At 41.6% G+C, this 27,793-nt stretch overlaps 3 protein-coding genes across 8 annotated transcripts in view; 2 read left to right on the top strand and 1 right to left on the bottom strand.

Moving 5' to 3' along the window:
• Positions 1-655: 655 nt before the first annotated feature.
• fam43a (family with sequence similarity 43 member A) lies at positions 656-2,719 on the bottom strand. Its single transcript, XM_083970206.1, has 2 exons — positions 2,643-2,719; positions 656-2,523 (listed from the first exon to the last, which is right to left on the bottom strand). Coding segments are annotated over exons 1-2 (1,071 nt in total). The 5' UTR covers positions 2,644-2,719; the 3' UTR covers positions 656-1,453.
• A 1,273-nt stretch (positions 2,720-3,992) lies between these two features.
• Positions 3,993-9,185, top strand: lsg1 (large 60S subunit nuclear export GTPase 1). The gene is made up of 14 exons (XM_083970808.1): positions 3,993-4,212; positions 4,939-5,065; positions 5,329-5,449; positions 5,537-5,623; positions 5,734-5,820; positions 5,914-5,974; positions 6,135-6,311; positions 6,427-6,789; positions 7,063-7,164; positions 7,270-7,426; positions 7,568-7,678; positions 7,892-7,971; positions 8,288-8,452; positions 8,602-9,185. Exons 1-14 carry the CDS (start codon positions 4,108-4,110, stop codon positions 8,779-8,781), a joined length of 1,923 nt encoding a protein of 640 aa, XP_083826934.1. The 5' UTR covers positions 3,993-4,107; the 3' UTR covers positions 8,782-9,185.
• Positions 9,186-10,482: 1,297 nt separating this feature from the next.
• usp13 (ubiquitin specific peptidase 13) overlaps positions 10,483-27,793 on the top strand; it is a 31,625-nt gene continuing 14,314 nt past the window's right edge. Inside the window, exons 1-15 of one of the 6 annotated variants that reach the window (XM_083970356.1) lie at positions 10,483-10,682; positions 12,612-12,737; positions 15,298-15,358; positions 18,291-18,412; positions 19,115-19,257; positions 20,543-20,727; positions 21,051-21,148; positions 21,292-21,482; positions 21,915-21,986; positions 23,417-23,489; positions 24,431-24,553; positions 25,876-26,029; positions 26,525-26,699; positions 26,816-26,904; positions 27,506-27,628. In XM_083970356.1, coding sequence (XP_083826482.1) covers positions 10,572-10,682; positions 12,612-12,737; positions 15,298-15,358; positions 18,291-18,412; positions 19,115-19,257; positions 20,543-20,727; positions 21,051-21,148; positions 21,292-21,482; positions 21,915-21,986; positions 23,417-23,489; positions 24,431-24,553; positions 25,876-26,029; positions 26,525-26,699; positions 26,816-26,904; positions 27,506-27,628 — 1,846 coding nt within the window. In that variant the 5' untranslated portion in view covers positions 10,483-10,571. Of the gene's footprint in view, positions 10,683-12,611; positions 12,738-15,297; positions 15,359-18,290; positions 18,413-19,114; positions 19,258-20,542; positions 20,728-21,050; positions 21,149-21,291; positions 21,483-21,914; positions 21,987-23,416; positions 23,523-24,427; positions 24,554-25,875; positions 26,030-26,524; positions 26,700-26,815; positions 26,905-27,505; positions 27,629-27,793 lie in introns of all 6 variants that reach the window. The other 5 variants (XM_083970355.1, XM_083970354.1, XM_083970353.1 and 2 more) reach the window with 5 other exon arrangements.

The following is a 27,793-nucleotide window of genomic DNA, read 5'->3' as shown; positions in this document are numbered from 1 at the left end:
TGATGTTTTGGTGAAGTTGAACTGACAAACACCACCACTAATGTGTTTTGTCTGATTTCAATAAGTGGGGTAAATGTGAATTAAAATTTCCCTCTAGATTTAGTGTATGATTCTGCATGTGTTCTGTCTTGACTCTGCTATACCTTCTGTAATGTTGAATCACAGGAGGACACACATAGAAAATATAAAACAGGCATATTGGTTGTTAAAGGATCTCTGGTGCATCTGTTGCTATAGTCATTAAAGAACCAATGTCATGTTCTAACAGCTTGTGCTTGTAGTGACGTCGTCCTGGCTTCCCTGAGGCTAGTCACAATGAATGGGCCTTTTAGTGCGTTAACTGAATAACTTTTCTGGCCTGATCCCTTGGAGCAATTTAGAAAAAAAAAGAAGTTCAGATCCCAGAGACAAAGACTATTAAATAAAAATAAAAAAACATAACAGCAACACATCCTTTTGAAAACACCGATGCTACCTATAGATCCATACGGCTGAGAGATACAGTCTGTGTCCTCCCGACTCATTCAGCAGCACAAATCTGACCTCAGTTTGAGACTGTCAAGGTAAATCCCTACACACATAAAAGAGCACTGAGGGAAATATGGCCGACATGTTTTCCCACACCAATCATCATATAAATTTCAACAACTTTGCATCATTTTCTTTTCTTTTTTTATTGATAATTCTATGAGGTTCACATAACAAACCACATTTTTTATTCTTTAAAAAATAACATATTTATACTTAAAACATCTTACTTTACATCATAATACATAAAGGTGTTTTTTCTTTTGCACAGCAAAGATATGACATTTATGTTTCAGACAACATACCAACAAACATATTATGTACATGTAGTAAACGTAATACTTGAATGAAGTCCACAACAGTGCAAAATAAAGTAAATGAGCAGGTTGTTACAAAAGCGCCCTGACAGGGAAATTAAGGATGCCTGTTTAAACCCACTGAATCACTTAGGAAAAGTATGAAACGTGCTTTTAAAACAGAATGTGTTTTTAATTAATTTGAGCAATGGGAGAATGCCGTTTTCACGAGAGAGAGAAAAAAACTTAGGTAAACAAGCTTGAGGCTACAACAAATCCTCTTAAATAAAAGAGATGGAATTAGTGCCGTGCGTCCTGAGGCGCACTGGGATTTTGTCGGTTCAACCTATCATCTCTCAAACGGACATGCAAATGTTTTTTTTCTTTCAGTTTTTTATTCTGAGTTTTAAAAAAGTATCATTCAGTAGCCTAAATGTGTCCGTGTGCAGGGAATGGTCCCAGGATCCTCTCAATTAGACGTGGAGGCACAGATTAGACAAACACTGTCCAACACAAGGTTGACAACAGAGGAAATGTTTCTTCTGGAGACACTGTGGTTCATCAAAAAAACAAACAAAAAAAAAAAAAACAACGCGTCAGGGGGCGCCTGGAAAATGCTCTAAAATTGTTTAGGCAATTTCCTGCACCTTTACCTCCTCAAAGCCATTGAGGAGCGGAGGGGGCTCGTGATTGCTCTCTATGGAGGATTCACTCCCCGTGCTCTCTCCAGAGAGAAGTCTGGTAACTCTGAGGTCAGCTTTCAGTGTCTGCACGTCGTTTCCTATGCTCATTTCTCCCAAGTCATTAATAATCTGAGTTAACTCCTGTTTACCATTGGCAACACAATCACCGTCCGTGTCCAGAATGTCCTCACACTCAAAGTGCATCGCTTTCTCCTCCTCCTCCTCCCCCACCGAGTCCTCGGTGATGGAGCCCAGCTTGGGCGCGCTCCGGCTGCGCTCCACCGGGGGTTTGTAGTAACACTGTCCGTTCAGCAGCTTCCTGAGGGGGACCAGCGGGATGGTTTGTTCCCCTATGAGCTGCTGCTGCTGGTGCCTTGCATCGTCTCTGCGTTTTAGCCTTTTGAACTCAGCCAGGGCTGTGGCCGAGGTCTGGTACAGAAGCAGCGCCATGGCCTTTGCCTTCTCCGGCTTGGACACCAGCACTGCGTGGCAGCGCAGCATCACCGCCTTGTGCTTCATCTCGTGCCTGTAAATCCAAGCGAAAATCTTGGGTAGCCTCGGGTCCGCGACGCAGTACGTTATCCGGTGCAGCAAGTACAAGTGTCCCGGCCTCCTCGCCTTGTCGTCCACATGCACCATCCGGATGCCCTGCGAGCTGATGGTCAGCCTCATCTTGGTGCCGTTCTTGCCCATCTCGCTCTTGCCCCAGATCTTGCTCACCGCCACGTCCGTGCAGCCGTCCCCTTTGGACTGGATGGTGGTGGCGTTCCCCAGGTAGAGCACCGTGTACGTGGGGTCCTCGCTGGTGATCTTCACCTTTTTCCTCTTGGACTTGAACATGCTGCCCACCCTGTTGAGCGCGCTCTCGGGGCAGGACTTGGCGAAGGAGGTGAGCGCAGAGTAGTTGAGACTCACCGCATAGCCCTTTTGTTTGGACTGCTTGTCTTCCTCAATCAGGTCGAACTTATTCTTCTTCCAAGGCAGCATTTTATTGGTGGTTCCAGTCAACAGCAACACTGAGAGAGAAAGAAAACAACTTTTTATTAGGACTATACTTCTAGTTTCCAAAGGTGTTTACTGTCTGTCAGGTCATTTGTGAGCTACTCTACGAGAACTGAACGCAAAGGCATCGTACTTCATCTGTCCATTCTCTAGTGTGCTCTGGTCCATAGTGTCTCCCGTCCTATCTCATTGTAGTGCACGGTACAGTCTGCCAAAACTAGCGGCGCCTCACTGGTTATATACAGGGAGAAACCACTTCAGTGAGACTGCAGGGGGGGGAATGAACCAAATGTCAATAGACCAACAGTGGAGTGAGTCTGTTGACTCTCTGTGATGGTCATGCTCCTTGATGCAACTCTTACTTTCGTTTGATGTTTTTCAAATGACTGCAGCAAATAGATCCACCACTAAAGAATTACATTGTTTTAATTATTTAAATAGTACTAGGCCTACAGACAGAAATACTGACGAGCCTACATAGGCAACGCCCTTTGCAAAAAATTAACCTATAGTTGTAGGCTATTTATTTCATTGCAACATTTCATGTGGCTAAAAATGTAAAGAATAAGATGATACATGTTGATAATACATGAACACATGTTGGGACATTCAAGTAGGGGCCTAGGTCTACTTGGCCTCAAACAAAAACACAAACTTTATAATTTCACTATGCTATGAGCCTACACCTTTTTAGAATAAATAGATTTAAGCTTTTATAGTTTTCAGTTATATTTATATTTTATGGTCTAGCAGTTTTTCCACAGTAAGTCGTGGGAAATATGGAGTATTTTCATATTTACCACTAAATTACTTAGCTGAACCTGGATTTGAATGCTGTAGGCTATACTTATCAAATTATTATTTTTAATCCTAAAACTAACATTAAAAACGCAGTGGTATAATTTCACTTCTGAGTTTCATGTGGAATCAGGAAAACACAATAGAAAGCAAATTATTAGGCCGCCAGATCCCTGCCATTAGCTTCATGTGGAGAAGTCACTGGGACACCACTGGTTTGTGCTGCCATCTCTTGGTTCATCTGAGAATTGCGTTAGTTCATCGTGTGTGTTTATTTGTGAGAAGATGGCGGATGGTTTTATTTGATGATGATGATTTCGCAGTGTTACGTTTCTGTGAGTTAATAAAGATATGTACATACAAAGTGTGATTTTATATTTATTTGGCTGTAAAGCAAACTGATGTCGGTCACTGGGAACGAAAGTTTATCACTGTCCCATTTCCTTCACGGCACATTTATCAGCTGGACCAGAAATGGTCTGTACCATAACTGCATCTTTCTGTGTTTACCTAAATACATAGATATTACCCTATGTTTTAGTTATAAAGTATTATAACTTACCATATGCTAAGTCGTAAATGTTAAAATTAAATATTACATAAACATATATTGCGGAGTTTAAGTGGAGTCGTCCAGATATGTGTCAGTCGATTGGTTCGATCCACTTCCGGGTCCTTACGACAACAACGTTAGTGCACATGGGGAGCAGTTGGAAGTGGTAGTTGTGACATATCGTTTTTGCTCCTTCAGGTTCGTTAAACCACGGTGTTTTTGTGAAGCCGTAACACCAGAAGCTGCCATGGGAAAGAAGAAGACAGGAGGAGGAGGAGGAGCAGGCCTCGGCAGAGCTCTGATCAAAGAGAGACTCCAGACAAGCCGAGGGAACAAGAGGGGCGACTCCTGGGTATGACACGGCAGCTAGCACTTTGTACAACATGTGTAAAGCAAGTAGTTACTCTTGCATTACAATTATCTGGCTGCACTTGGATATCATCATGTTAATGCCCAAACAGTTATGGTTGTGTTTGACCTGCCACCTACAGTAACTCATTCACTTCACTTTCAGTAGGTTTGATAAGAAGCTTTTGCTTGTGGTCTGACTCCCTGAGGAGAATGATCTGATGAGATGCTTTGATTATTAGGAAAGTTGATAAATCAATGCTTGGGGTGGTGGTGGGATAAAGCATATAAAATATAATAAATATATATAATTATAAAGGAAGTCATGTTGTTAATTTTAATATTATGTGTACAGTAATAACTATCAAAGCAAACAACGTATAGGTTAGATGCACCAGATGTGCTAATAACAGTCAAGTTTGGCTCAATATCTGTGTTTTAACTTGAGAGTGAAGAGTTGTGTATCGACTGTCCTGCTATTTCAACGGATCCTCACGCTGTCCAATACTTCTTTATATACACTGTAACAACACACTGAAGTGAATTTGGCATGGTCATCAATTATCCAAAATCTTAACCAGACATATAGTCTCAAAAATGTAATACTTTTCTTAATTGAGGGAAATGTAGAAAGTACAAATGATTAGAACAATATATGTTTGTTTGTTGTTGTTTTTTTTTCTCACTACTCAGTATAACCCGATATTTGGTCTTCATTTTGTATTTCCAGCTCCACACCAGTGAACTGAATGATGGCTATGACTGGGGACGGCTGAACCTGCAGTCGGTTACAGAACAGAGTTCAATGGACGACTTCCTGGCCACTGCTGAATTGGCAGGAACTGAGTTTGTTGCAGGTAATGGGTCATGTGGCTCTACGTTGTGTGTGTGTATGTTGAGTCTAAATACTGTAAATCTCATTGCAACGTGTACTGATCACCCTGGTGCATGCTATTCTCTGAAACAGCTGTAAACATAATGTCAAACTGAATGCAGATATCACTGGCTGTCAAACCACATTTACGCTTGGTGCAGCATCACTATGATGTTTAGTAACCCACTGTACTTTTATCCTAAAATTGCACTCCTGTATCTGAGTGTTTCTGCTTTGCTTCCTTAGAGAAACTCAACATCAAGTTTGTGCCAGCGGCGGCGAGAGCAGGCCTCTTAACAGCTGAAGAGAAAACCAGGCTGAAGAAGCTCCACGAGGACAATCAGCACTTCCTCAGAATTCCTCGACGGTAAATACTAGACACCTGGGTGATTTCACAACACTTCAAAGTATGTTTTGCATTTCTAAGTGTTGCTGTGTTTTTTATTGTTTGAAGTCCCCACTGGGATGAAAGCACCAGCCCAGAGGCACTTCAGCAGGCAGAAAAAGACAGCTTCTTGGAGTGGAGACGAGAGCTTGCAGAGTGAGTTTAAATTCTGTGAATTTATCAAATGAAACATTCTCACCCTGAAGAGCATTTTGAGATGTACAAGTGATGTGACATTTGACATTAAACAAGTGTTGTTTCCACAGGCTGGAAGAAGAACAGAAGCTCATTCTCACACCATTCGAGAGGAATCTTGAGTTCTGGAGACAGCTGTGGAGAGTGATCGAGAGGAGGTAGAAATAACTGTCCAGCTGTCAGTTTAAGTGTGTCCTTAATGAGCACTCAACATGTACTCAACACTAAACTGGCTTTTTGTTTTCATTTAGTGATGTGGTCGTTCAAATTGTTGATGCCAGAAATCCTCTGCTGTTCAGATGTCCTGACCTGGTAAGAATATTTGTTTTTAATAGTAATACAGGTGGTTCATCATTAGTCCTGATGCTGAGTTTTCATTCATTCATTCATTGCATTTACTCAGTGCTGTTGTTTTTATTTCATTTGTGCTCTGTAGATTGATTGTGCTATGTCTTTCTTGGTGTGTTGTCAGGAATTATACGTAAACGAGGTATCAAAGGATAAGGTGAACATGGTGCTAGTGAACAAGGCGGACCTGCTAACCAGGCAGCAGAGGCGAGAGTGGGCCAGACACTTTGAAAAGGAGGGGCTGAGGGCAGTTTTCTGGTCTGCCCTGGCAGAGAGCGACAGGCTAGATGCAGAGGAGAAGGTAACTCTATACATTTACAGTTTAATCCTTAAGAGCGGACCCTGAAATCAGTCATTTAGCATCTTAATCCTCCCAGCTGACCCAGAATTTGAGTGACAGACCTCTCTTATCGCAGGGCATGGAAGTGGAGGAAGCAGAGCGTGGAGAGAGTGACCCAGAAGAGGAAGCAAAGGCAAACAATGAAGACTTGGGCCAGAAAGGGGCCGATGGGGAAGAGGAGATGAAGTCGGATGTGGAGGATCAAGTGGGAGAAGACAGTGGCACGGAGGACGAGCAGCGGGAGAAGATCAGCGTAGATGAGGAGGAGTGGCACACCTGCTCAGAGGACGAGGACGAAGAGGAGAGGACTGTTGGCTCATCCAGTGGTTCCTCTTTTCGCAACTCCAGCCGTCTACTGCATAAGAATGAGCTGCTCGATATCTTTAGCGCTGTCCACAAGGGGCCCAGGTGTAAAGAAGGAGAACTCACAGTGGGGCTGGTGGGTAAATGCACTTGCTCTAGTACATGTATAGCAATTTTATATATACACAAATGCTATCGTTTTCACTGTAGCTGTAAGATAAAATGTCCCCTAAATAGAACAGAAAAGCTCTAATCCTGTTTGGAGGAGATCTTTGAGAGCATTTATGGGCAGGTGCTCATGGGAAGAGGTTCAGAGAATCAAAATGTAACTGTGCTGGTTGTATGAAAACATATGTCACGCTGATAAAATAATGTCAATAATCTTTTCTCCCATACTGGCATCTTACAGGTTGGCTATCCTAACGTGGGAAAGAGTTCAACTATCAACACTATTCTACGGAACAAGAAGGTGTCTGTTTCTGCCACTCCTGGACACACTAAGCACTTTCAGGTACAGGACCAGTCTTTAAATCTTTCTATATCAATTCAGATCCTGCATATCAACACAAAACCTAAGGAGTGATTGTTTTTTTTTGTTTTCTTTAATGAATTGCAGACCTTATATGTGGAGCAAGGCTTGTGCCTCTGTGACTGCCCGGGTCTTGTCATGCCCTCCTTTGTCTCCACCAAAGCTGAGATGATCTGCTCTGGGATCCTGCCCATCGATCAGATCAGAGACCATGTACCTGCAGTCTCCCTTATATCCTTTATGTGTAGTAGGAAGAGAGATGCTTTATAGGAAATGTTGTCTACAGTGTAAAAAAAACCAACCAAAAAACAGTGTGATTGAATAGTATGTGCTGGATGCTGATTGTGGTTAAGTCCTTAACAGATTTGACACGTATGTCAGACAGTCCCTCGACATGTGTTAGAAGGTACCTACGGCATCAACATAATCCGACCACGAGAAGATGAAGACCCTGACAGACATCCCACCTATGAAGAGCTGCTTATGGCTTATGGATGTGAGTCTCCCAAGATTGCTTGATTAACAATAGACCCAAATGTGTACTTATCAGCATACAGCTCTAGGTGGAAACTGCTTATGATCCATCTCTATAATCTTTGATCAGAATTCATTCAAAAGCATTTTTACAGGCTCAATATGAACTTTTTTGTATTTGTAAAGCACTGTGTGGTTAATCAAGAGTTGTCTTCCTGTATTATCTTTTTCCCAGACATGAGAGGTTTTATGACATCACATGGCCAGCCCGATCAGTCAAGATCAGCCCGTTACATCCTGAAGGATTTCGTCAATGTAAGTTTTTGTTGTAGATACATTTTATTGGTGGGTTTGTTAACTAGTATATAACATACCACAGCCTGGTCACTTAAATCCTACTACTTTACATCTATTATATGTGAATCTAATGTTTTTTTTTTATTCATTTTTTAATAAGGACCCTTGGCTTTATATCTGCATTTTGAAATTATTTGTGTAATCACTGCCAAGGAATGCAAAGTTTGGATTTTTTTTTTTGGGCCAGTTGTGGCTATACCATTTAAAATATGTCCATCCGGAATATAACATAACCCGCCTAACACACCTTTCCTACAACCTTTACCTCTTACAGGGCAAGCTTTTGTACTGCCACCCTCCTCCACATATTAATGCTGAAGACTTCCAGCCACAGCACAGCAAATTCCAGGAAATTGGCTGTGATGTCTCTACAGGAACAAACAAACAACCTAAAATCAAAAGAATTGAAAATGTTGTTGACAAGAATTTCTTCCATCAGGTCAGTACATCTGCTGTCTCCTTAACAGTTTGGAAATTGCATGAGTAGTGGTTGGTAAGAAGATCAAACGCATAAAAGCATGGCTGCAGCAGAGAAGCTGTTGATTGTGAAATTAAATGTTTGAGCAGTGATGGGATCTCTGTCTTCAGGAAAATGTGCGGGCACTCTCCAAGGGGGTTCAGTCCGTGATGGGCTACAAACCAGGCAGTGGGCCCGTTGGCCCAGCGAAAGCTGAATCAGAGACAGTGGCGGGCAAACCCTGGAAAAAACACGGGAACAGGAACAAGAAGGAGAAAGTACGCCGCCTCAACAAACATCTGGACGCCTGACACTGATCTTAAATTCAAAGCACAGGAACAGAAATACCCCAACACTCATGTAATTCCAAGGGAATTGATGCTGAGCAGTATGTGTAGGTAAAGAGTATGGCCCCTTTATCCTGTGAGCATGGAGTTGTCAGACTGCTCTGGTTTGAAGACCATAATGGTTCTATGCATTTCATCAACTGGCACATCTGTGGCACAGCAGATCTCACAGCAGTGTTCAGGAATGATGGGCTCACCATTCACAAATTTGTAAGAAATTATAAAAGACATCCTCAATGTGTATTAAAGGTATTTTTGCATCACAAAAAACTCATTTATCATATAAATTACGTTTTGTTTGATTTTAACCACATACAATTGTGACTAAATGTAATGGAACTGGATTATAGAATAAAACGTAATGTGTTCATGTTAGTATGTCGCTTCTTAATACAATTTCTATGATGCAAGAGTGGAATTAAGAGCCTGTCCACACTGAGTTCTTATCATTTCAGCGTTTCGTCTGGACGGAAACAGCGTTTTTGGGGAGTGAAAACAGTATTTTTTTGGAAATGGGTCCCAGAGTGATATGCTGAAGACTGGGGTACGATTCCCCGATGGGGAGACAGTTGTATTATTCTGTTAATGCAGCTCACCTACAGTAAACAGTATCCTACTTGGCATATGCAAATAGATTTGCCGGAATTGAAAGGTACCTGGTTTAAAACCTGGTAGCATTTTAGCCAGTATCTCTGCTGGTCACACCTGGGGATAACACTCCTTCCAGTACATTCTTTGATGAAGTCAATACATTCATGTATGTTATCACATACAGTTGCCTGTGTGAAAAAAAAAGGTGTGTGGAAGTGTTTCTCAGACCTTGGAGGAGATTAAATGTTAGGGGGTTTGTCACTTTGTGTCTGTGTATAGGGGTCACAGGTCAAGTTCTTCTCTTGACAGTGTCTGGGGAAACCCTGGTTGAGGGAAATCTCACATTGTTGCTAGCTGTGAAAAACATGTCCAGTAATAACAGTGATATCTATTTATCATGGATGATGAATGTAATTAGACCGTGGCCCACCAGGTGGCAGAGCTGTGCAGACAAGATTGTTGTTGCCTGAAAAGCACGGGGCCTTTTGGCAGATGGAGGAGATGCTGGGCATAGACTGTAAAAAGAAGATGCTGGGTCATTATGGCCACTTGCTGGGTCTATTTATTATTATTATTAATGCGACTTTCACCAAAACATAATATCCTATTAGCATATAATGACCCCCTACCCCTAAAAAAAAAAAAAAAAAAAAAAAAAACTTTTAGGCTACATATAAAAGAAAACCTGCTGCACATTAACACAGAATGATGCAATTTCTTAATTTATGTAAAGTTAAATGTGGGCTTTTCCTGAGTGCTAGACAGAGGAAAACATGCAGTAGTAAGTGTGGGTGGCTTTATGAATCATCCTCAGATGTGGGAGGGGCACTTCTGGTAAAATATCCCTGTATTCTTAGCGGCGTCACCACATTAGCAATGTAATAGCTGCGCAGGTCGAAGCTTTTGGCTTGAGAGGAATAAAAACAACAACAAAAGAAGGATGTTAGCTTTCGTGCCCTTAGCTTCGCCGCCCGTGTAGCAGCTTGTCTAGCCCCCACCACCACCAGCAGCACCATCACGTCTGTCATTTTAGTTTTTCAGCGTCATATCCCCCTGGCCGGAGGAATGTAGAGACGGGCTGCTTTAAAAATAGCATCCTCTCCTCTGACAGCGCTGCTCCGGTGGCTCCGCAGCACTGTGGTGCGAGAAGCAGGAATGCGAAGATGGCTACAGACCTAGGAGAGCTGCTGGTCCCGTATATGCCCACCATCAGGGTCCCCAGGACGGGGGACAGGGTTTTCAAGAGCGAATGTGCCTTCTCCTTCGACACCCCAGTAAGTGCGCCTTGTCACCCCCACCACCACACCTCCGGCTCCCGCACAAACACGCAAAACACAGCCCGAGACACGACCGAGGCGTTGTTTGTTTGAGGTTTAGGTTTGCTCTGCTTTTGGTGTGGTTTTACAACACGTGAATCCGCGGTCATGTCTCCATGGCAGGAAATAAATAACGGTTGTTTACATCTCCGCAGAGAGAGAGAGAGAGGTGATGAAGGGGTTTCCCTTTGTGCGAGGAGAAACCATAGCTCAGGCGACATTGCCGAGCTAACAGCAGTAAAGCGAACACACCTGTCCGACGTTTGCATTTAGTTAAAAAGCTGTAGAGCCCTGCCTGCGCGTGTGTGCGCGCGAGAGTTTTCATAGTCAATAGCTATGGACTTGGTGTGTGAGTGGCACTTAGCTGGAAGAGGGCGATAATAATTAAACATTTACATCATAAAATGCTTCTAATAGTGAATCTGCAGTTATTTCTGTCATCTTAATTGTGTCGTTTAGGCTTTATGTCAATTAGCAATTTTGTGATGCAGGGTTGGGAGGCACAACTGTGCTTAGCAGAGTTTATAGTGATGATGACCTGTTAATTTCATGCCCTTTATAGTATTATTATGGTCACATATTGATTTAGAATACATTTTAATGAGCAATAGTGAGTTAGTGTTGAGATTTGTAGCATGCTTTTATTTTGGAAGGTATAGGTTATAGACATCATGACCCAGTTTTGACCATCTTTTTACCCTTATATCTTGTCATTCCTTCTTTTTCTTTGATTTGCAGTTGTAGTAGTAGGCTACTTTGATTTACATCAAACTGGTTTTAATGAAATAAATGAAATGCCAGGATATACAATAATTTGGTGCAGAGGTCAACCTTTCCTGTAGCCTACTTGTAAATACTTTTATTGGCAGTTATTTTATGTATTTATTTTGCTCTAAATTCTTTCGTACATTGAAAAACCTACTTTCTCAACTGAACTGTTTTAAAGGTGACTCAGCTGTCTGGAGTTCATCATGTTGGCCTGAGGACTGGTTTATTTTTGTCCTTGCTCTCTTGAAGCTCGTATGTCACTCTGGGCCACTTAAAGGTTTATCACGGGGGTGTATAAGGCCTACACTGATTGCAGATGTCGGTTATTTTTGAGGGTGTATTCTTGATGTATTTTGTCTCTGAATGTCCACGTGTGGAAGGTGCAGGAGGTTGCTTCTGCCAAAAAAGTGAATGTGATTTTGTAAATGATCAAACATCGGTAGCCTGTGTCATGAGTTTTATGAGAAATTAAGTAGGCCTACCTGTTTTATTTTTATGGAGCAAAACCTGCAGGTGCTCAGTGCCCCAAAAAGAGAATGAGAAAACCCAATTTTGTGAGCTTTGCTGTGGTTTAAGTAATAGAGGGAAATATATTTTATGATATGAATCTGGGTGCCTAGTAACAGGAGTATTCTCAAAAGTGAGATTTTTCTTTTTCTGTGCAACAGTGCTGTAATACATTGCCGTTTGGCTCTGTGACAAGGTGCAAAAAAAAGACATTTTGTTTGAGTAAGACAGAGTTTTTGAAATTGTACTTGTAGAATCCTTGGAACATCTCTGTTACGTAATTTTTACCCAGACACTTATTGTGTAAATATCTTTATATCTAGCTACTGTACTCTCAGTATAGAGGAAAGGGAGCCTTTCTTCTATGTCAAACTGTAAAAGTGAATATGAATACTTGTGGATGGATACATTGAAACCGGTATAATTTCTGCTGCAGTCGGATGGGCATAATTACACAGAATAAAGGCAGAAGATGCCTATTTTAAACCGCTGAATGTGGTAGATTTGTGTGTGAAATGGGCAATTTTCAAGGTTTTCAACATGTTTTCTGCTGTGTGAGTTTTTCTTCACTGCGTGCTGCTGTTCATTGTTACTGTTTGTTTTGGTATGCAGGAGTCTGAGGGAGGTCTATATGTGTGTATGAACACATTTCTGGGCTTTGGACGAGAACATGTGGAGAGACATTATCGCAAAACAGGACAGAGTGTTTACATGCACCTCAAGCGACATGTCAAAGAGGTAAGGCTTCCACTCTGGTCTCATTTGGTACTGATTTACTTCAACAGGATAAGGTGGTACCAGTAGAATCAAATGTAGCAGTAATAAACTCTTTGTGTAGTGTTTGTTAAACCACATATTTCAATCAATGAAAGCACAATACACAAAAGACAAGAGACATAGGTAGTATGATAGATATTAAACAAAATTAGGACAGAGAAGACCTCACTTGCTTTCCCTTAACCCTCATTTCCTTTTATTTAGTAATTACAAGCACTGTGTAAACTTGTAATGAATGGTTTATAACACCCTATAAATTGTAAGCAGAGATTTATGTTTATTTACGCAACCTGTGAACAGCCTGTTTCAGTGGGGGCTGTTGTAAAAACAAGTAATGAAACATAATATCAATGAAACATAGTTGTAATAGTAGATGTTACGAATACTGTTTATCATAATGCACTCAAATCTGCCTTAAAGCAGAAGTGAGTGGTCCGGTCGTTTTCGCTAATGCTGCGTTACAGGCAGGCTTTTGAAATCGTAAATTACAGCTTCAAGTCACAACTTACGACTTTGTAGCGTTCCAGGCAACCCACTCGTGTTTTTCCGACCTGTTTTATCGGTGAAAGTCACTATAACGGCCACTCGTAACTTCCGACCGGTGAACTCGTACCAGATCGAACTGGTACCACTTCACGGTCGGAAAAATACGAGTTTCCTTGAACGCACCATAACAGTCCTCGTCCCTACGTCGCCACATTCACGGCGTTCCTTGGCTGCACACACAGCCCTGCATGCCGTTCTCTCTCCTCATTGGATAAAAACTGTAGGATACGATAAATGTTTTCTCCTCGGCTCAGAGCAGAGCAGAGGGACTGAGAGACCCGTGTTTCAGTCCAAACACTCTATGTAAGTGATTGCTGTCGGAAGATATAACTATTTAAGACTTATATTAACACAAATATATCACTTACTTCTGCTTTAATATCTGCTTAATACTTTATTACAGGGTTGTAAAAAAAGAAGAAAATATTGACTTTGTTTCGGACTCTTCACCAGACCTGATCTTCATTCAGAGCGAGGTCTGGATAAGTTGTTGTTGCTAGCACTTGATATGTTTTCATCACTGTATCACAACTCTAACCTTTCACGCTGTTCTGTTTATAGCTATACTAGTTAATAAGGAATTGTGTAAGATGTAACTGTCAAGTTTTGGGCAGTTTTGGTGCTAAATATAGGGCCTACCTGTAGATTTTACTTGGTGCAGGTCAGCTGACTGCAAAAATGTGAAATTTGTTTACACTCAAGAATATAATTCAGCATATCAAGAGAGTTAAGTTTCCAGTCATAAATAAATAGTGAATGAACATTTACCTTGATTTAATTTTCTTTTAAGATAATTCCTATATTTCCTGTAATTAGCATCACATTAAATTATGCTTTCAAAGATACTGATGCTCAACTTTTCCAATCCATTTAATTAATAAAATGAACTACAGCCAATTTTAAGTATGAGTACATGGAGCAGACAAAAGAACTGGGGTATGTTGCAATCCTCAATACAACACTACAAAAAAGCTCAACCTATTGATTTACTTTTGAAGTTTGTGGTGGTGTTGCTTTGGATTGCATTATGCTTTGAGGTGTTTCTGATGTTTTTGTCCATCCCTGTTGTGTATAAAACATTGAACTCAACAGGGCATTCATGCTTTTTATGTGAACAAAACACAAATGAACCTGAGCAAGCTTATCATCTTATAAAAATTGCTGCTGAACAACAAAGGCCCTCGCTGCTGCTGTTTTCTCACTGGCTTTAATTGCCCCCAGATAAGCTCTGCTTTGTAAAGAGCTGCTATTTCCATGCCCGAATCTGGCCAGAAACAGCTGCTCACATTCTGCAGGCTCCTGTGTCTGCTGTTTTTTCCCATGAGTCCACTTGGTCTCCAGTGTGTCAGCATTCTCTCTCTCTCTCTCTGTCTGTCTCTCTCTATCTTTGTCCACCCGCCCACTGTGTCCTCCTCCCCGCTGAGTTAACAGGAAGCAGTCACCTGATCTTGATCGGACTGGACGCAGACCGGCCGGTGGTGCTGTGTTGTTTTGCTGTCTGTCAGTTATTTGAGCACATGACTTGTGTAAAGCCACTGACAAAGTGTTTAAATATGAGATTATTTCATGTTGACTCGCTACCACCCTATAAAGTATGTACTGAAGGGGAAAGGGCAGAGAAAGCTGATGACACACTACAAGCATAGACAGGCCCAAACACGTATTAAATGTACTGTAAATGGTATCCGTCCAAATCTACAAATCAGTCTGTGCAAGTCAAGCTCTTCCAATTCATCATTCTTTATTTTGACCCTGCCATGTGCGGGGTTTTCCCCTTGCCCTGTAATCTGACCAGGCAACTGGAACATTGAGCATCTATTTCTAACAAAATGACAACCATATGGATCTTCTGTAGAAGCAAAGCATTATAGCTTTTCTCACATTTTACAAAGAGACTCATCAAAGAGTTTTTTTTTTTTACTTGATAAAGGTTCTTTCGTCTAATTTGATCCCTCTTCCTTCCTGTTTGTCACAGAAAGCCACAGGAGCTGCAGGAGGTGCCATCCCCAGACGAAGAAACGGAAAAGTGTTCTTAGGTAAGTGAGGGCTCAGTTAGAGGCAGTGGGGGAAGAAGAATTCACATATTTTACTTCATTGAAATTACCACAATGTAGGAATACTCCATCGCGAGTAAAAGACGTGCATTAAAAATATTATTTCAGAAAAACTTCAGAAATGTTGATAGCTAAATGTACTCAATGTGTCAAAAGTAGTATGCTTTCAGAAAAATGGAAGGCATATTATCATGTACTTCATCCTTAGTTTGTTATTACTGATGTATTGAGGCAGAAGAAACATTAATGTTGTTGGTTTTAAATACCTACCTGTTTTATAGTTTATATAGTAAGTTCAGTGAAGGGGGAATAGAAACACAAGATTAATGTTTATTAATGGGACACAAAAGAAGAAAAAAATTCTACAATAGAAATTTGCATTCATTTTTTCACTCCTTTCCTTTTTGGGAAAACCATTGAATATTAAGGTCAATGACACTCTTCAGATGCAGTGTCTCTTTGAAACTGCTATAAATTGTGGGGGGCGTTTTCTGCCTTTTTTGACAGGAGAGTGAGAGAGACAGGACAGCAGGGAGAGAAACTGGGGGAATGACATGTGCTAAAGATCGTCTCGGTTGGGGGTCAAACCAGCGATCAGCACTTCAGGCTTATGCCATCATGGGAGGTGCTCTCCAGCCACTCGACCAAGTAGACTCTTATTTTGGAGAGCATCACAAGCCTAAATGTACAATGGAAGAGAAAGTACAATATCTCATTCTAAGATGCATAAAATATGAATCAACAAAGTGGCTGTACTGCTTATATTTGAGGGCCATGTGGTGGGGCTGAAGCCAATTGCAGCTGTCCCTGGGTGACAGGAAGGGAGGGTACATACTTACATATAGTGGCATACAGCTATCATGCTTTCATTCACACCTTCGGACGCTGCCAATTAACCTGCATGTCTATGGAGTTTGGGAAGAAGCCTGAGTCCAGGCAGGCACGAAGAGTGCGTGAAAACCCCTCATAGAAAGCCCCCTGGCAGATCCATGGTTCGGACCCTCTCGCTGTGAGTGGACAGTGCTAAATGCTGCCCCACTCTCCTATTCTGAGGTACATGTGCCTCAGAATAGATTTCAGTTTCTACCACTGGTTAGAGGAAGGATAAACCAAAACGACTGGGATTCTCATCATACAGAAAAACAGAACTGTTAATAACCTCCTTTTGTGTGATCAAGAACTGGCTCTCCCTGCTAGGACAACCCCCTTCAGTGCGAGGTAGTGTTATTGTTTGTTACACTGTGGTGACCTGCCAGCTGCCCTGCAGCCAGCCTTTATCCTAAAGCGTCAGATATTTCTCATGTTGAGACCTCTCCTCATCGCCCCCTCCCCTGCTCTAAATATAGACCATTTATTTGTATATGTGGTTGGTAACTGTTCTAAATCAAAGCCTAGCCTACTCCCCTCCTCCTCGTCCTCCTCCTCCTTGGTTTACAGTGGGGCCGCCTCCTGTCAGTCGCCGGCCTCTCAGCTGCCACCACCTGTCACCCTCCTATCTGGGCTGACACACTTCTACTGCAGCTATGACGCTGCTGGGAGAGGACCAGGTGTCCCTCTCCCTTCCTCTCGCCCTCCGACCCTCACTGCCGGAAGAATTCCTTCCACTCAAGCTCTTTGTAATCAGTGTTCCCGTTTTCTCCTTTCTATTGAATTCACTGTAGCCTACTATCCTCTGCCTTTTACTGATTCGCCTGACTCGGCCTCTCTGAACAAAATGGTTGAGACTCTTTCTTACAGAGTCCTTTTTTGGATTTGATAATGATTCCTGCTGTCATCCATTTTGGATATTTGATGGGACAGCGGGCATGAATGTTTCTGTTGTCATCTCCATACCAGCCCAGTGATCTAATCAAGCTGCTAACGTCAGACCATGGTTACTATGAGACCACGATAACAATGGCAGAGATGACCTGTGGTCTTGTTTGTAATGAGTCATTACATGACTTTAGGCTGGGGTGAACAGACAGCTCTATATAGAGAGTTTTATGGGAGGCGGCACTCTGTAGCCGTCTCTTCAGAAGTTTTGAAATTGATTAGGCGGACGACTGAATATTAATCATTAGTAAAAGTGCTAGTGGAGTTGCTTGGCTCCAGCTTTATTCTTAATTAATGCTTCTCTTTGTTTTACAAGTTGCACTGAAACATCTCATTTTTGATTAATCTGCCAATTATTTTCCAAATTAATCAATCCATTATTTTGTCTGAAGTGTCTTGGGAAAAAAAAGAAGCCTTGTTTTGTATGACAAAGAGCCCCCCCAAAATTAGCAGATTTTCCCAAAGCAGATAATTACTGGCTTATCAAAAAAATAAATTAGACCTCTATTGACAGACTCCATGATTATTGTGGCTAAAAGTTTCAGCTCTGTTGTAATCTAAATGTTTTTGGTTTTGGCCTGTTGGTCAAACAATTTCACCTTTTGCTTTTAGGAAAGTGCAATAGACATTTAACTGACCAAATTATTAATTGAGAAAATATCCAAGAGTTCAGTCAGGAAGGAAAATCATTTTCATGAGCTGACCTAGTTTGACCCAGTAATATTTTAGTTTTACTATGTGATCAATAATTAAATATAGGCTCCATAGCTGCACCAACGTCATAGAGTCATGCCATGTTAAAATCCTATATATAGAGACATCAGCGATGGGTGAAGTCATCCTGTCACTTTTGTAAAAAGATGCCATTGATGGTTTTCTTGTCTGTTTTTTTTCTCTGTGTGACTATTATGGTATTGATCAAGAACATAAAAACAGAACAGACATCACACTCGAGCAGAAAAGAACAGAACATGGATTAAAAATAACCATGAACAAACTCCATCATGGCTTAATACTAAGGAAACATCGGCCAACACTGACTGAAGCAGCAGCCACAGCATAACCACAGCTGACTGAGTGTTTGCTTCCTCCCTTTAAGATTTAGAGCTAAACCGTGATTTCAATGGAGAAGACTATGAATACGAAGATGAGGCCAAGCTCGTAATTTTCCCAGACCACTTCGAGATCCCCTTACCAAATATTGAGGAGTTGCCCGCTCTGGTTAGTGAGTCGGTGCTGCACGGGCTCTGTGTGTTTCCATGCATGTCAGAACGGAGGGTGCACTCAGTGGTTCCCCCAACACTGGACCGACAGGTTCATTGCTCTGTCTGGAAGAACCACATCTATAGAAAGAACAATGATTTTGTGACGTGTCACTTAACCTCTAACTGTTATCCTTTCTTACTGTTTTTCATTTGGATGTGTTTGATGGAAGATTTGGGTAAAATACTGTTTCATGAGCTTTCTCTCTCTGCAAACAAGGGGAACATCTGGGGAACCACTAGGTGCACATGTGCCTTTTTAAGTTTGTGTTTTTATTGCTTGCATGGAGAACAAAATTCACATCTATCTTGAATTTGTCTATTTATTTTCTTTGTTTTTAGAGCTTGGCTTTGATCTGGTTGTAGGTTTCCAAACTGTGAATGTAGAAATTGTGGTGCTGCATATTGTTTTGTTTATTATTGGAGAACAATTTATTTGTATGTGCTTTGCATGATTTCTTTTAGGCTGCCACCCTCTCCTCTTATACTGCTTCAGTCACTTTTTTTTTTTTTTTTTGCATAAATCTTGCATGTTCACTTTTTGTCAAATAATAATTTTGTGAAATATATTTTTGAGGTTATATAATTTCAACATTGACCTCACCCACACCCATTTCTACATTTGATAATGTCTTTCCTGTCCACCCCGCCTGATGTCCAGGTGACCATCGCCTGTGACGCAGTGCTCAATGCTCCATCAGCTTACAAGAAGCAGGAGCCTGAATCCTGGGAGGAGGAGATCCAGGTATCCAGACATGCTAGGAGCCTCAGACAGCTGGATAATGGAGTCAGAATCCCACCCAAGTAAGACATATGTTTCAGAGTAAAATGTTTTGGAATTATTGATTCATACTTGGTCGAACTGCAGTAATCTTCTGATAGCAACATTAAATGATTGTCATGAATGGATTATGTGCAGTATCTTATCTACATTAGTGCATATCTCCCTGTCCTGCCTTCCAACATGATCATAACAGCAACACAGCAACAGGTGTATTTTTGACTCACTGACCACTGTCACTGCGACTATGACGGGGCTATAATCTGATCCAACATAGTCTTAACCTACAGCCCTCCGACTCTGTCCCTGGTGCTGGACACTCTCAGTGGGAATCCTTCTTGTTTCAGTCTCATGTCCCTCAGCCCACCATTCACATGTACCATGCATTATGCAGCGATGGGACTGAGTCACTTAAGGATTACAGATGATCCTGCAGACAGAAAACAGGCCAAGCACATCAAGCTCCTTTGCTTTGCTCCATTGATCATTGAATTTGTACATGTGTAGAACTGAAACTCTTCCAGAGAACAAAGAAAGGCTCTCACTCTGTATAACACGTCGTGTACCAGCAGCAGCTTTGCAGATGGATTACCGAGAGTCTAGCAGTTCATCCAAATTCTGTTTTACTGTTTGTCCTATGGAGGAGGAGCAGAAAAGTTGTTGCAAACTAATTGATAATCAGTGAGTAATTTCACAGAGAACAAGTGTTTGATTTAAACAAACATTGAAATCTGAAACATGTATTTTTTCAACTTCAGATTTTGACAATGTTTAAAAAAAACGAATCTGATCTCATTCACACCTGCTTGCAAGCAAAATACAGTTGCTGTTCTTCAGAGTAACTGCATGATAAGAAAAAGTAGAATTACCACTTGGCGGTTCTTCATCTCCATCGACCAGCCAAGTAGCAGGAATCTTGGTCACAATCTCCCCTTGCTGAGTTACAGCAATTAATATTGATTAGGAGTGTTTTTGCAGTGCACTACAGAGAAGCTGACATTCGAGCATTTATATTCATTCATTTTATCTAGTTAGACATTTGGTCATAATTGATGTATAAATTCTTCAGTTCTGGCCAGTTTTGTGACGTCTTTTCAACATCTTCTCGTGACCTTTGTGTGCGACCCACCAAAATCTCATCAATTCTTTATTCCAAGTGAACTTATGTGCCAAATTTGGCGACATTCATTCAACGTGTTAACTGAGAGACTGTCCCAAAACCATATTGAAAACACTCAGAAAACACAACGGCTGCAGCATAAATACACAACATTAACCTAAGTCTCTGTTTCTTTGTTGGTTTGTCAGTGGCTGGAAGTGTCAGAAGTGTGAGATGAGAGAAAACCTGTGGCTGAACCTGACAGATGGATCAGTGCTCTGCGGGAAGTGGTTCTTCGATGGGAGCGGCGGTAACGGCCACGCTCTGGAGCACTACAGAGCGACCAACTACCCCCTGGCTGTCAAACTGGACACCATTACCCCAGATGGAGCAGGTCTGAGACACATGAGACCTTCATGTTATTCTCATGATATAACTCTCAGTGCTCAGCCTTTGTTGACATTGTGTCAGTGAAGTTTAATTTTGGGATGCTCATTTGTAGTTGTGTTATTCCTCTGCACTGCTTTACATTGAGATAAGTTATCCTCCCCCTCTCATGTAAATACAACACTGCCACTGGATTGTATTACATTATACTGGAATATTGGATAAACTACTCACAAAATGTAAATTGAATACTTGCAGGACTGTTGCATTGTATGGAGAACCTGCTGGCTATCTTGTCTTCAGCTTGACTAACTGGTCTTATGGTTTCAGATGTCTACTCGTTTGAAGAAGAAGAAGCTGTGTTGGACCCTCACATATCAGAACACTTGTCACACTTTGGCATAGACATGCTACAGATGCAGAAAAGAGTGAGTTACATTGGCTTTGCAGAAGAATAAAGCTGTTTTACTGTTGACCCTTAAGCACCATCTGACCCAAACATTTTTAATATCCACATATACCAAACTAAAATGAAAGTCCTAACATCCAGCTCTCCACTTTTCTGCTCCAGACAGAGAATGGGCACCACACAGACAACAACGCACGGCCGCGGGTCAGTGAGTGGGAGGTGATCCAGGAGTCGGGCATGAAGCTGAAGGCGGTCTTCGGTTCTGGTTACACAGGCATCAAAAACCTGGGCAACAGCTGCTACCTCGGCACAGTCATGCAGGTCCTCTTCAGCATCCCAGACTTCCAGAGGATGTGAGTACCATACGCTGTCATGACGCAGAGTTACTAGAAAGACAACACAACACTGACTTTATTTTTTTTGTTAAATTGTGACCAACCAATCATTGACAAGAAAAAGGAAAATCTTGTCAAAACTGGAAACTCATATGTACAGTTTATGATGTTCATCCTAAGCAGTGTTTTTAGCAGCGATTTAACAGTTACTTACAATTAGAGGCAGTTATCATTAGGTATTTGACCTGTTGTTGTTGTTGTGGATTAGGTATAACATTAATACTTGTAGAGAAAAAGTAATTGCATCATAGCATGATCTCCATCAGAAAGAAGGTGTTGGGTGGTGTCCTGTCAGCACCACCTTGTGTGTTTCCTTGGCTCTTGTGTCTGTGTGTCGCCTCCCATGTTCTCCGTCTGAGGCGAGCTTGTGACATGTACTCTGATCTTTAGGTATGTCGGTAATCTTCAGAGGATATATGACTATTCACCCCTTGACCCTACCCAAGACTTTGCCACACAAATGTAAGTGACATGTTACATAATGCAGTGTTGTAATACACAAACAAGGTGTTTTCCAGCTGCTGCTGTCTCTGTCTCTGAACAGCTGAAAAGGCTGAGTGTTTTTCTTTTCTTTCATGACTGGCTACTTTCAATTTATATTATTGTTACCACAATGTTTGAAATAAGTTTTGAGTGTATAGTTTGATTAAGTCTGGTTGGTAAATCCCAGTCATGCAAATTAATGGAACATACAGTATTACTGTATGTTGGGAAACAGCCTGTTTTCCCATACTCTGGTAAATACCGTACCTGGTGGATTTTGTTATGTAAACAACTGTGTTGCAAGAGCTCAGCCACATGCTGGTGATGAAAGGTAAGTGGGTTCATAGCAAGACAGGTGATGAGTATCAGTTATCCAGTGTTCATTATTCTGTGGCACATTGAAAGATAAACATGTTTAAACCTGTCAGTGTTTGTATTTGATGAATTAATAATGTAGGAAAATCTTAAGTATATTATTACCTTGTATCCAATTTAGCTGATAAAAAAAAACAAGATACTGAATGAGAAACATATCGTTCTTTTCAGATACATATTAAAGTGAGGAATAAAGCAAGATTTAGACAATACTGCAGTTATCTGAAATGAGGGCTGGGGGGTTGTGACGAGATTGTGGAAATTACAGCACAGTTCTTTAACAATGGGAATAAATGATAGCTATAATAATAAATTATGGTACCCAATGGTGAACTTTAATGACAGCGAGCGTGAAGAGGCCTTTGTCTTTTTTGAGGTTGTTTCAATTTTAGTCAGTCAGTATGAAAGGAGATGAGATGAGTCATATTTGGTAGTGGAAAAAACAACAACAAAAGCCTAAAATGAATATAAAATGACCAAGGTTTTGAAAGCACTGTTACTGATGAAACACATTTTACTGAAACGAGATGAGTCACTGCCCTCTGCAGTTACTGTGTGGTATAGTATTTTTTTCTAGACATGATTTCTGGAGTCTCCTGTAGAAACAAAGATGTTGTATAATATGCAAAATTTAGTCTACTTATTTATTCTGTACTGCCAGAGGTAAGGGATATCTCTTAATGAGAGTGTACAGCAAAGAAATTAGCTAATTGTCAGAAAGATATATGATTATTCTCCTTTTATTTTGTTGTGTGGCTAAAAAAAGTGGTGTTGGTAACCATGGCAACTGAGAGTTTGAACTCAAGCCAGATTTGTGAGACGGAAAATCCAGAGGTTAACAAGTTATCCGCTTTGTGAAACAGGCCCCATGTGTATTGTCTGAAGGTTTTCAACTGTGTGTTCTGGCGAGTAGATGCACATGTGCACCACTCCTCCAGGGTCTGTCAAGCAACAAATAACCCCAACAAGACTAGAGCAAAACTGAAAGACCGACTCTGTGTTGTAATGTTTACGTTTTTGTTTTTGTCCGACAGGGCTAAACTGGGACACGGACTGCTCTCAGGCCAGTACTCCAAACCACCCATGAAATCTGAGCTCATTGAACAGGTGATGAAAGAAGAACACAAGGTATTAAACTGGGTATGTCCAGCTCCCAAACTGGGTCCATAACCAACAGAAGCATGTTGATACTGACCGATAGTAAAATATATCTTTTTTAGGTTGTCAGTTTTTCCAATTTAAACAGTCTTTACCTAGTGCAGTTGTTCTGTGTTATTGATATACTTTAGCATTTTTTAGCTTTTCAGAGGAAAACATGACTTTTTTGATTCATTTTCTGACCTTTTTTTCCTTTAGTCTTAAAAATAACTAGTGGCTACAGTCTCAAATTTGCAACTGAAATAGTTTTTGAACACAGCAGCTTCAGGCATTATATTGTATGATGTGAAATCATTGCCTTTCATCCACATACTGTAGTACACAGCTGCCAGGAAATTAGAAGAGGAAAACCATTAAAGCATAATGGGACCCAGTGCTAGCTCTGTAAGCTCCAGGCTTCTTTTAAAGCCCCCACCCCCCAGCCACACAGACACAGTAATTGATAGGGCAGAGCTTGATCCTGCGCTTCCTACACATGTGATGGTGGAGTCAGGTTTGGACGCGTATTGACAGCTGGGAAGATATGGGAGGGGGGGGCTTGTGTTGGCATACTGTGCTCAGTTTGTACTGATTGCATATGCTAATTAAAATGGCTTTTCATGAGATACATGGTATTTTGCTGGAGGTTGTCCTTTCAATGACTGATTATTGGTGAGGCACGATGATGTAGAAACTTGATTTTTTTATCATCAGTTATAGTGAACATAATGATATATTATATAACATTTATTTTTAACATTTTAATTTGTGCATATATGTACTGCACAAAAGGTTGTTCATTGTGGAAATGCTGAGTTTAAAAGAATAGTTCTCAATTTTTGATGTTCTCTATGGACAGAGCAAAGATTGATATGTCAGTGTGTGACGCCCAAATGTTTTCATTGCAGCAGCAGCAGAAGGGCATCTCCCCCAGGATGTTCAAGGCCCTGGTCGGCAGGGGACACCCAGAGTTTTCCTCAAACAGACAACAAGATGCCCAAGAGCTTCTCCTGCACATTGTCAACCTAGTAGAGGTGAGTGAAGCTAAACCTCTGTTAAGGAAAGACTAGACTTGACAGACTAGACTTAAAATGCAGTGTAGGTGAATACAAATAAAGATGTTTATGTGGAGAGGCTATGCGCGTGTGTGTGTGTGTGTGTCTGACACACATCTGTCTGTTTTTGACTTAACAGAGCACACTGTCTTCTCAGTTGGTACTTACTTACACATGGGTTGCACTGATGTGTCTTTCTCAACCAAGATGTATATTTAGCTCTGTGCTATCTGTTACACAGTGAGACGAGATAATGCTTCCTATTCTGCCTCAGCCGAAGGAGACATGCCATGACTCGGACTTAACACTACCTCAACCTCATGTGGAAGAGATCAACAAAACAAACCACAAAGATTCTCACCACCTTCATTTCTCAATGTCTGGCACTTTTTTGTAAAGAAACATAATGGCGGTTGTGCTTGAACTATGAAAACTGCCCCTCCTTTTCTCCACTCAACAGCTGCCCGTAAACTAGATACCGGTTTAGTTATCCGGGCATAGACTGAACATGACTGAAGCCACCACCATCAGCAACATTTCCCACTGTCCATGTCAGCCTGCATACTTGGCCTGAGTAAAATTATAACTTGTGTATTTCTGTAGCTCCTTAGAATAGAAGGGCTGGGTTGCAGAGAAGCCATCATCAAACTTATGTGTTAAGTCGCGATGCCATTCCTTCTCCACAGACTTCAAAAAAACAGAGTGTGAACTTCACTGACCCCTGCTGTTCATTAGCAGCGCGAGGACACAGAGCCGCGCATTCCTAATGATTATTATGCCCTCGATTCTAAAAAGACATAAGACTCTCTGTAATGGAGGGGACTCTTAACTGAGGCAGTTCCTAAATTAAAAGAATTGCATTTACATAATGAATGACTGTGTTCAGAGATCTGGGTCAAACAGCAGTTGTGGTGAAGTCATGTCAGAGACCATAATGGGCCAAAACAAGATTAGCCCATAGATAGAGTTGCAGTTCAAACCGCAGGCTGTTTGTGGTGTGTGTGTATGAAGCCTCTGTACAGATCTAAATCACATACAGCACTGGAAGTTGGCGTCTTTCAGATACAGAATTAGTTGAGCTTCGATTGATTAAGGGATGCTTACTATTTTGGACTTACCAGAGGAAACTGATGAGTCATAAAACACTATAAGATCGACTTGGTCAGTGGTGTATGACATGACTGGTGTATATTCAGTTTCTATAAAGACATTTATCGGTCTCAAACTGAGATATGTGTCAAATCTCATGGTGTGACTTTGCCCCCGCCCCCCCCCCCCCCCCCCCCCCGTCGTCTCTGCAGAGGAACAGTGCAGGCTCGGAGAATCCCAGCGATGCCTTCCGCTTCCTGGTGGAGGAGCGAGTTCAGTGCTGCCAGACACGTCGGGTGCGATACAGTCAGCGGGTGGACTACTGCATCCAACTGCCAGCCCCCATCGAGGCTGCCACCAATCGAGGTAAAGAGGCTCCCACGCACACTCATGCATGCACACGCGCACACACACACTGTGCTCCTGCAGTGGGAAGGCACGGCTGCCTCTGGGTGGATGTACTGTAACTTGTGTGAAGCTGGGAGAATCAGCAGGTCCTGTTCAAGAAGAGCACAGAAGGCCCTGAGCTCTCAGACAGAGAGAATAAGTAACTGCTTAGAGATTTGTGTATGTGTGCCGTCATTACACACTCCTGATTTGATGCAATACATTTTATTACAAAACTGATGTACTAATTTAAAAATTCACCTTGTAATGATGGTGGTATAATTACAATAAACAAATGTGACCTTGTTATGCTGATAGTCTATCCGGGGCAGTGTGGCATCACCTTATGCTATTATTCCTCTAAAAATGCATCCGTACCAACCTTTGCTTTGGAGCTGCTGAACATTATGGTACTGTGGATGTTAGCATTTATTTTGACAAATCAAGTCTTTGTCTTTGCTTTGACACTACCAGAGGAGCTGCTGGCGTATGAGGCCAAGCGGAAGGATGCTGAGGAGAACATGAGGGCTCCTCCTCAACCTGTGAGGGCACGCATCCCTTTCACCGCCTGCCTGCAGGCCTTCACAGAGCCAGAGAACGTCCCAGACTTCTGGAGCTCAGCGCTGCAGGCCAAGTCCGCTGGAGTAAAGTAAGGCTAACTTCTTCTTGGGCCTGGAATGATGGTTCCACATCTCAGTTGTATCCATAAACCTTGCATTCTCATCTTCTAAATCCCCCTGTTGAAAATATTTTTTTCCTCTGCAGAACTTCCCGTTTTGCCTCCTTCCCAGAGTATCTGATTGTGCAGATCAAGAAGTTCACATTTGGAGTTGATTGGGTGCCGAAGAAACTGGGTAACTGTCACCTTCACTGTTTTAAATGTTTATATAGGCCTCCACTGATATAGTGACTCAGTTATTTCAAGTACTTGTAGCATACTTTTTGGCCAATAGAGGGCAGCATTGAACTGTGAATTACAAGCTACATGGCAGGTGAAATTTTGTCTCAGGTAATTTTTGTCCAACTCATCAATGGCTTCACCTGCACTTTGTGGACACCAGGTCAGAAATTACCACATGTCTCATCCTGTTGACAACTGTAAAATATTGCAGTTTAAATTGCAGCTGGGACATAGAGATGAAACTAATATATGACTACTGTATGTTACTGCCTGTACAGGAACATGATAGGTGAATTGTATAACCTGATATTCGTGTAAAATGACCTCCAGTAACCAGCTGCCAGAACCAGGATGAAATTATACTTTTGGTAGAGACTTCATGGGCCATAATCTTCATTGATTATGTGAACATATTTTTCTTGCACTTCACCACTCAATGTTAAATTGGAGGGGTGTTTTAGAATAAACCGTGTGGTTCAACCCATAATTTGAAAAAAGTGAATATATTCCTTAGTTGATGGTTGTTGTGGTTTTTTCATGTGTCCTCTCTACAGACTTGGCCATTGATGTCCCAGACTTCCTGGATCTGAACCGGCTGCGGGCCACGGGCCTGCAGGCAGGTGAAGAGGAGCTGCCCGACCTCATGCCCCCAATCGTGCTACCTGAGGACACCAGAGGTATGAACAGATCTAGCTTAAGCCAAGATGTATAAATGGTATCTTTATGTATGAATGTGTATGAAGTCAGTATAGCTTCAACAACACAATATTGGGCTACTTTTCATCACTAGGACATTTATGTTACATTTATTTAGTTCCTTTCCACATTGTCAAGTAAACATG

Source organism: Trachurus trachurus, assembly GCF_905171665.1.
Source record: "Trachurus trachurus genome assembly, chromosome: 4".
NCBI classification, from domain to species: domain Eukaryota; kingdom Metazoa; phylum Chordata; class Actinopteri; order Carangiformes; family Carangidae; genus Trachurus; species Trachurus trachurus.
Note: the sequence above shows the minus strand (reverse complement) of the source record. Positions and strands in the feature narration are given on the sequence as shown.

What these genes read in the sequence shown, in the direction of transcription:
- lsg1 (XM_083970808.1), top strand. Translation starts at nt 4,108, where the DNA reads ATGGGAAAGAAGAAGACAGGAGGAGGAGGAGGAGCAGGCCTCGGCAGA. An exon ending in TGGAGACGAGAGCTTGCAGA is followed by an intron (nt 5,624 to 5,733) that starts GTGAGTTTAAAT and finishes TTGTTTCCACAG; the next exon opens with GCTGGAAGAAGAACAGAAGC. An exon ending in TGGAGAGTGATCGAGAGGAG is followed by an intron (nt 5,821 to 5,913) that starts GTAGAAATAACT and finishes GTTTTCATTTAG; the next exon opens with TGATGTGGTCGTTCAAATTG.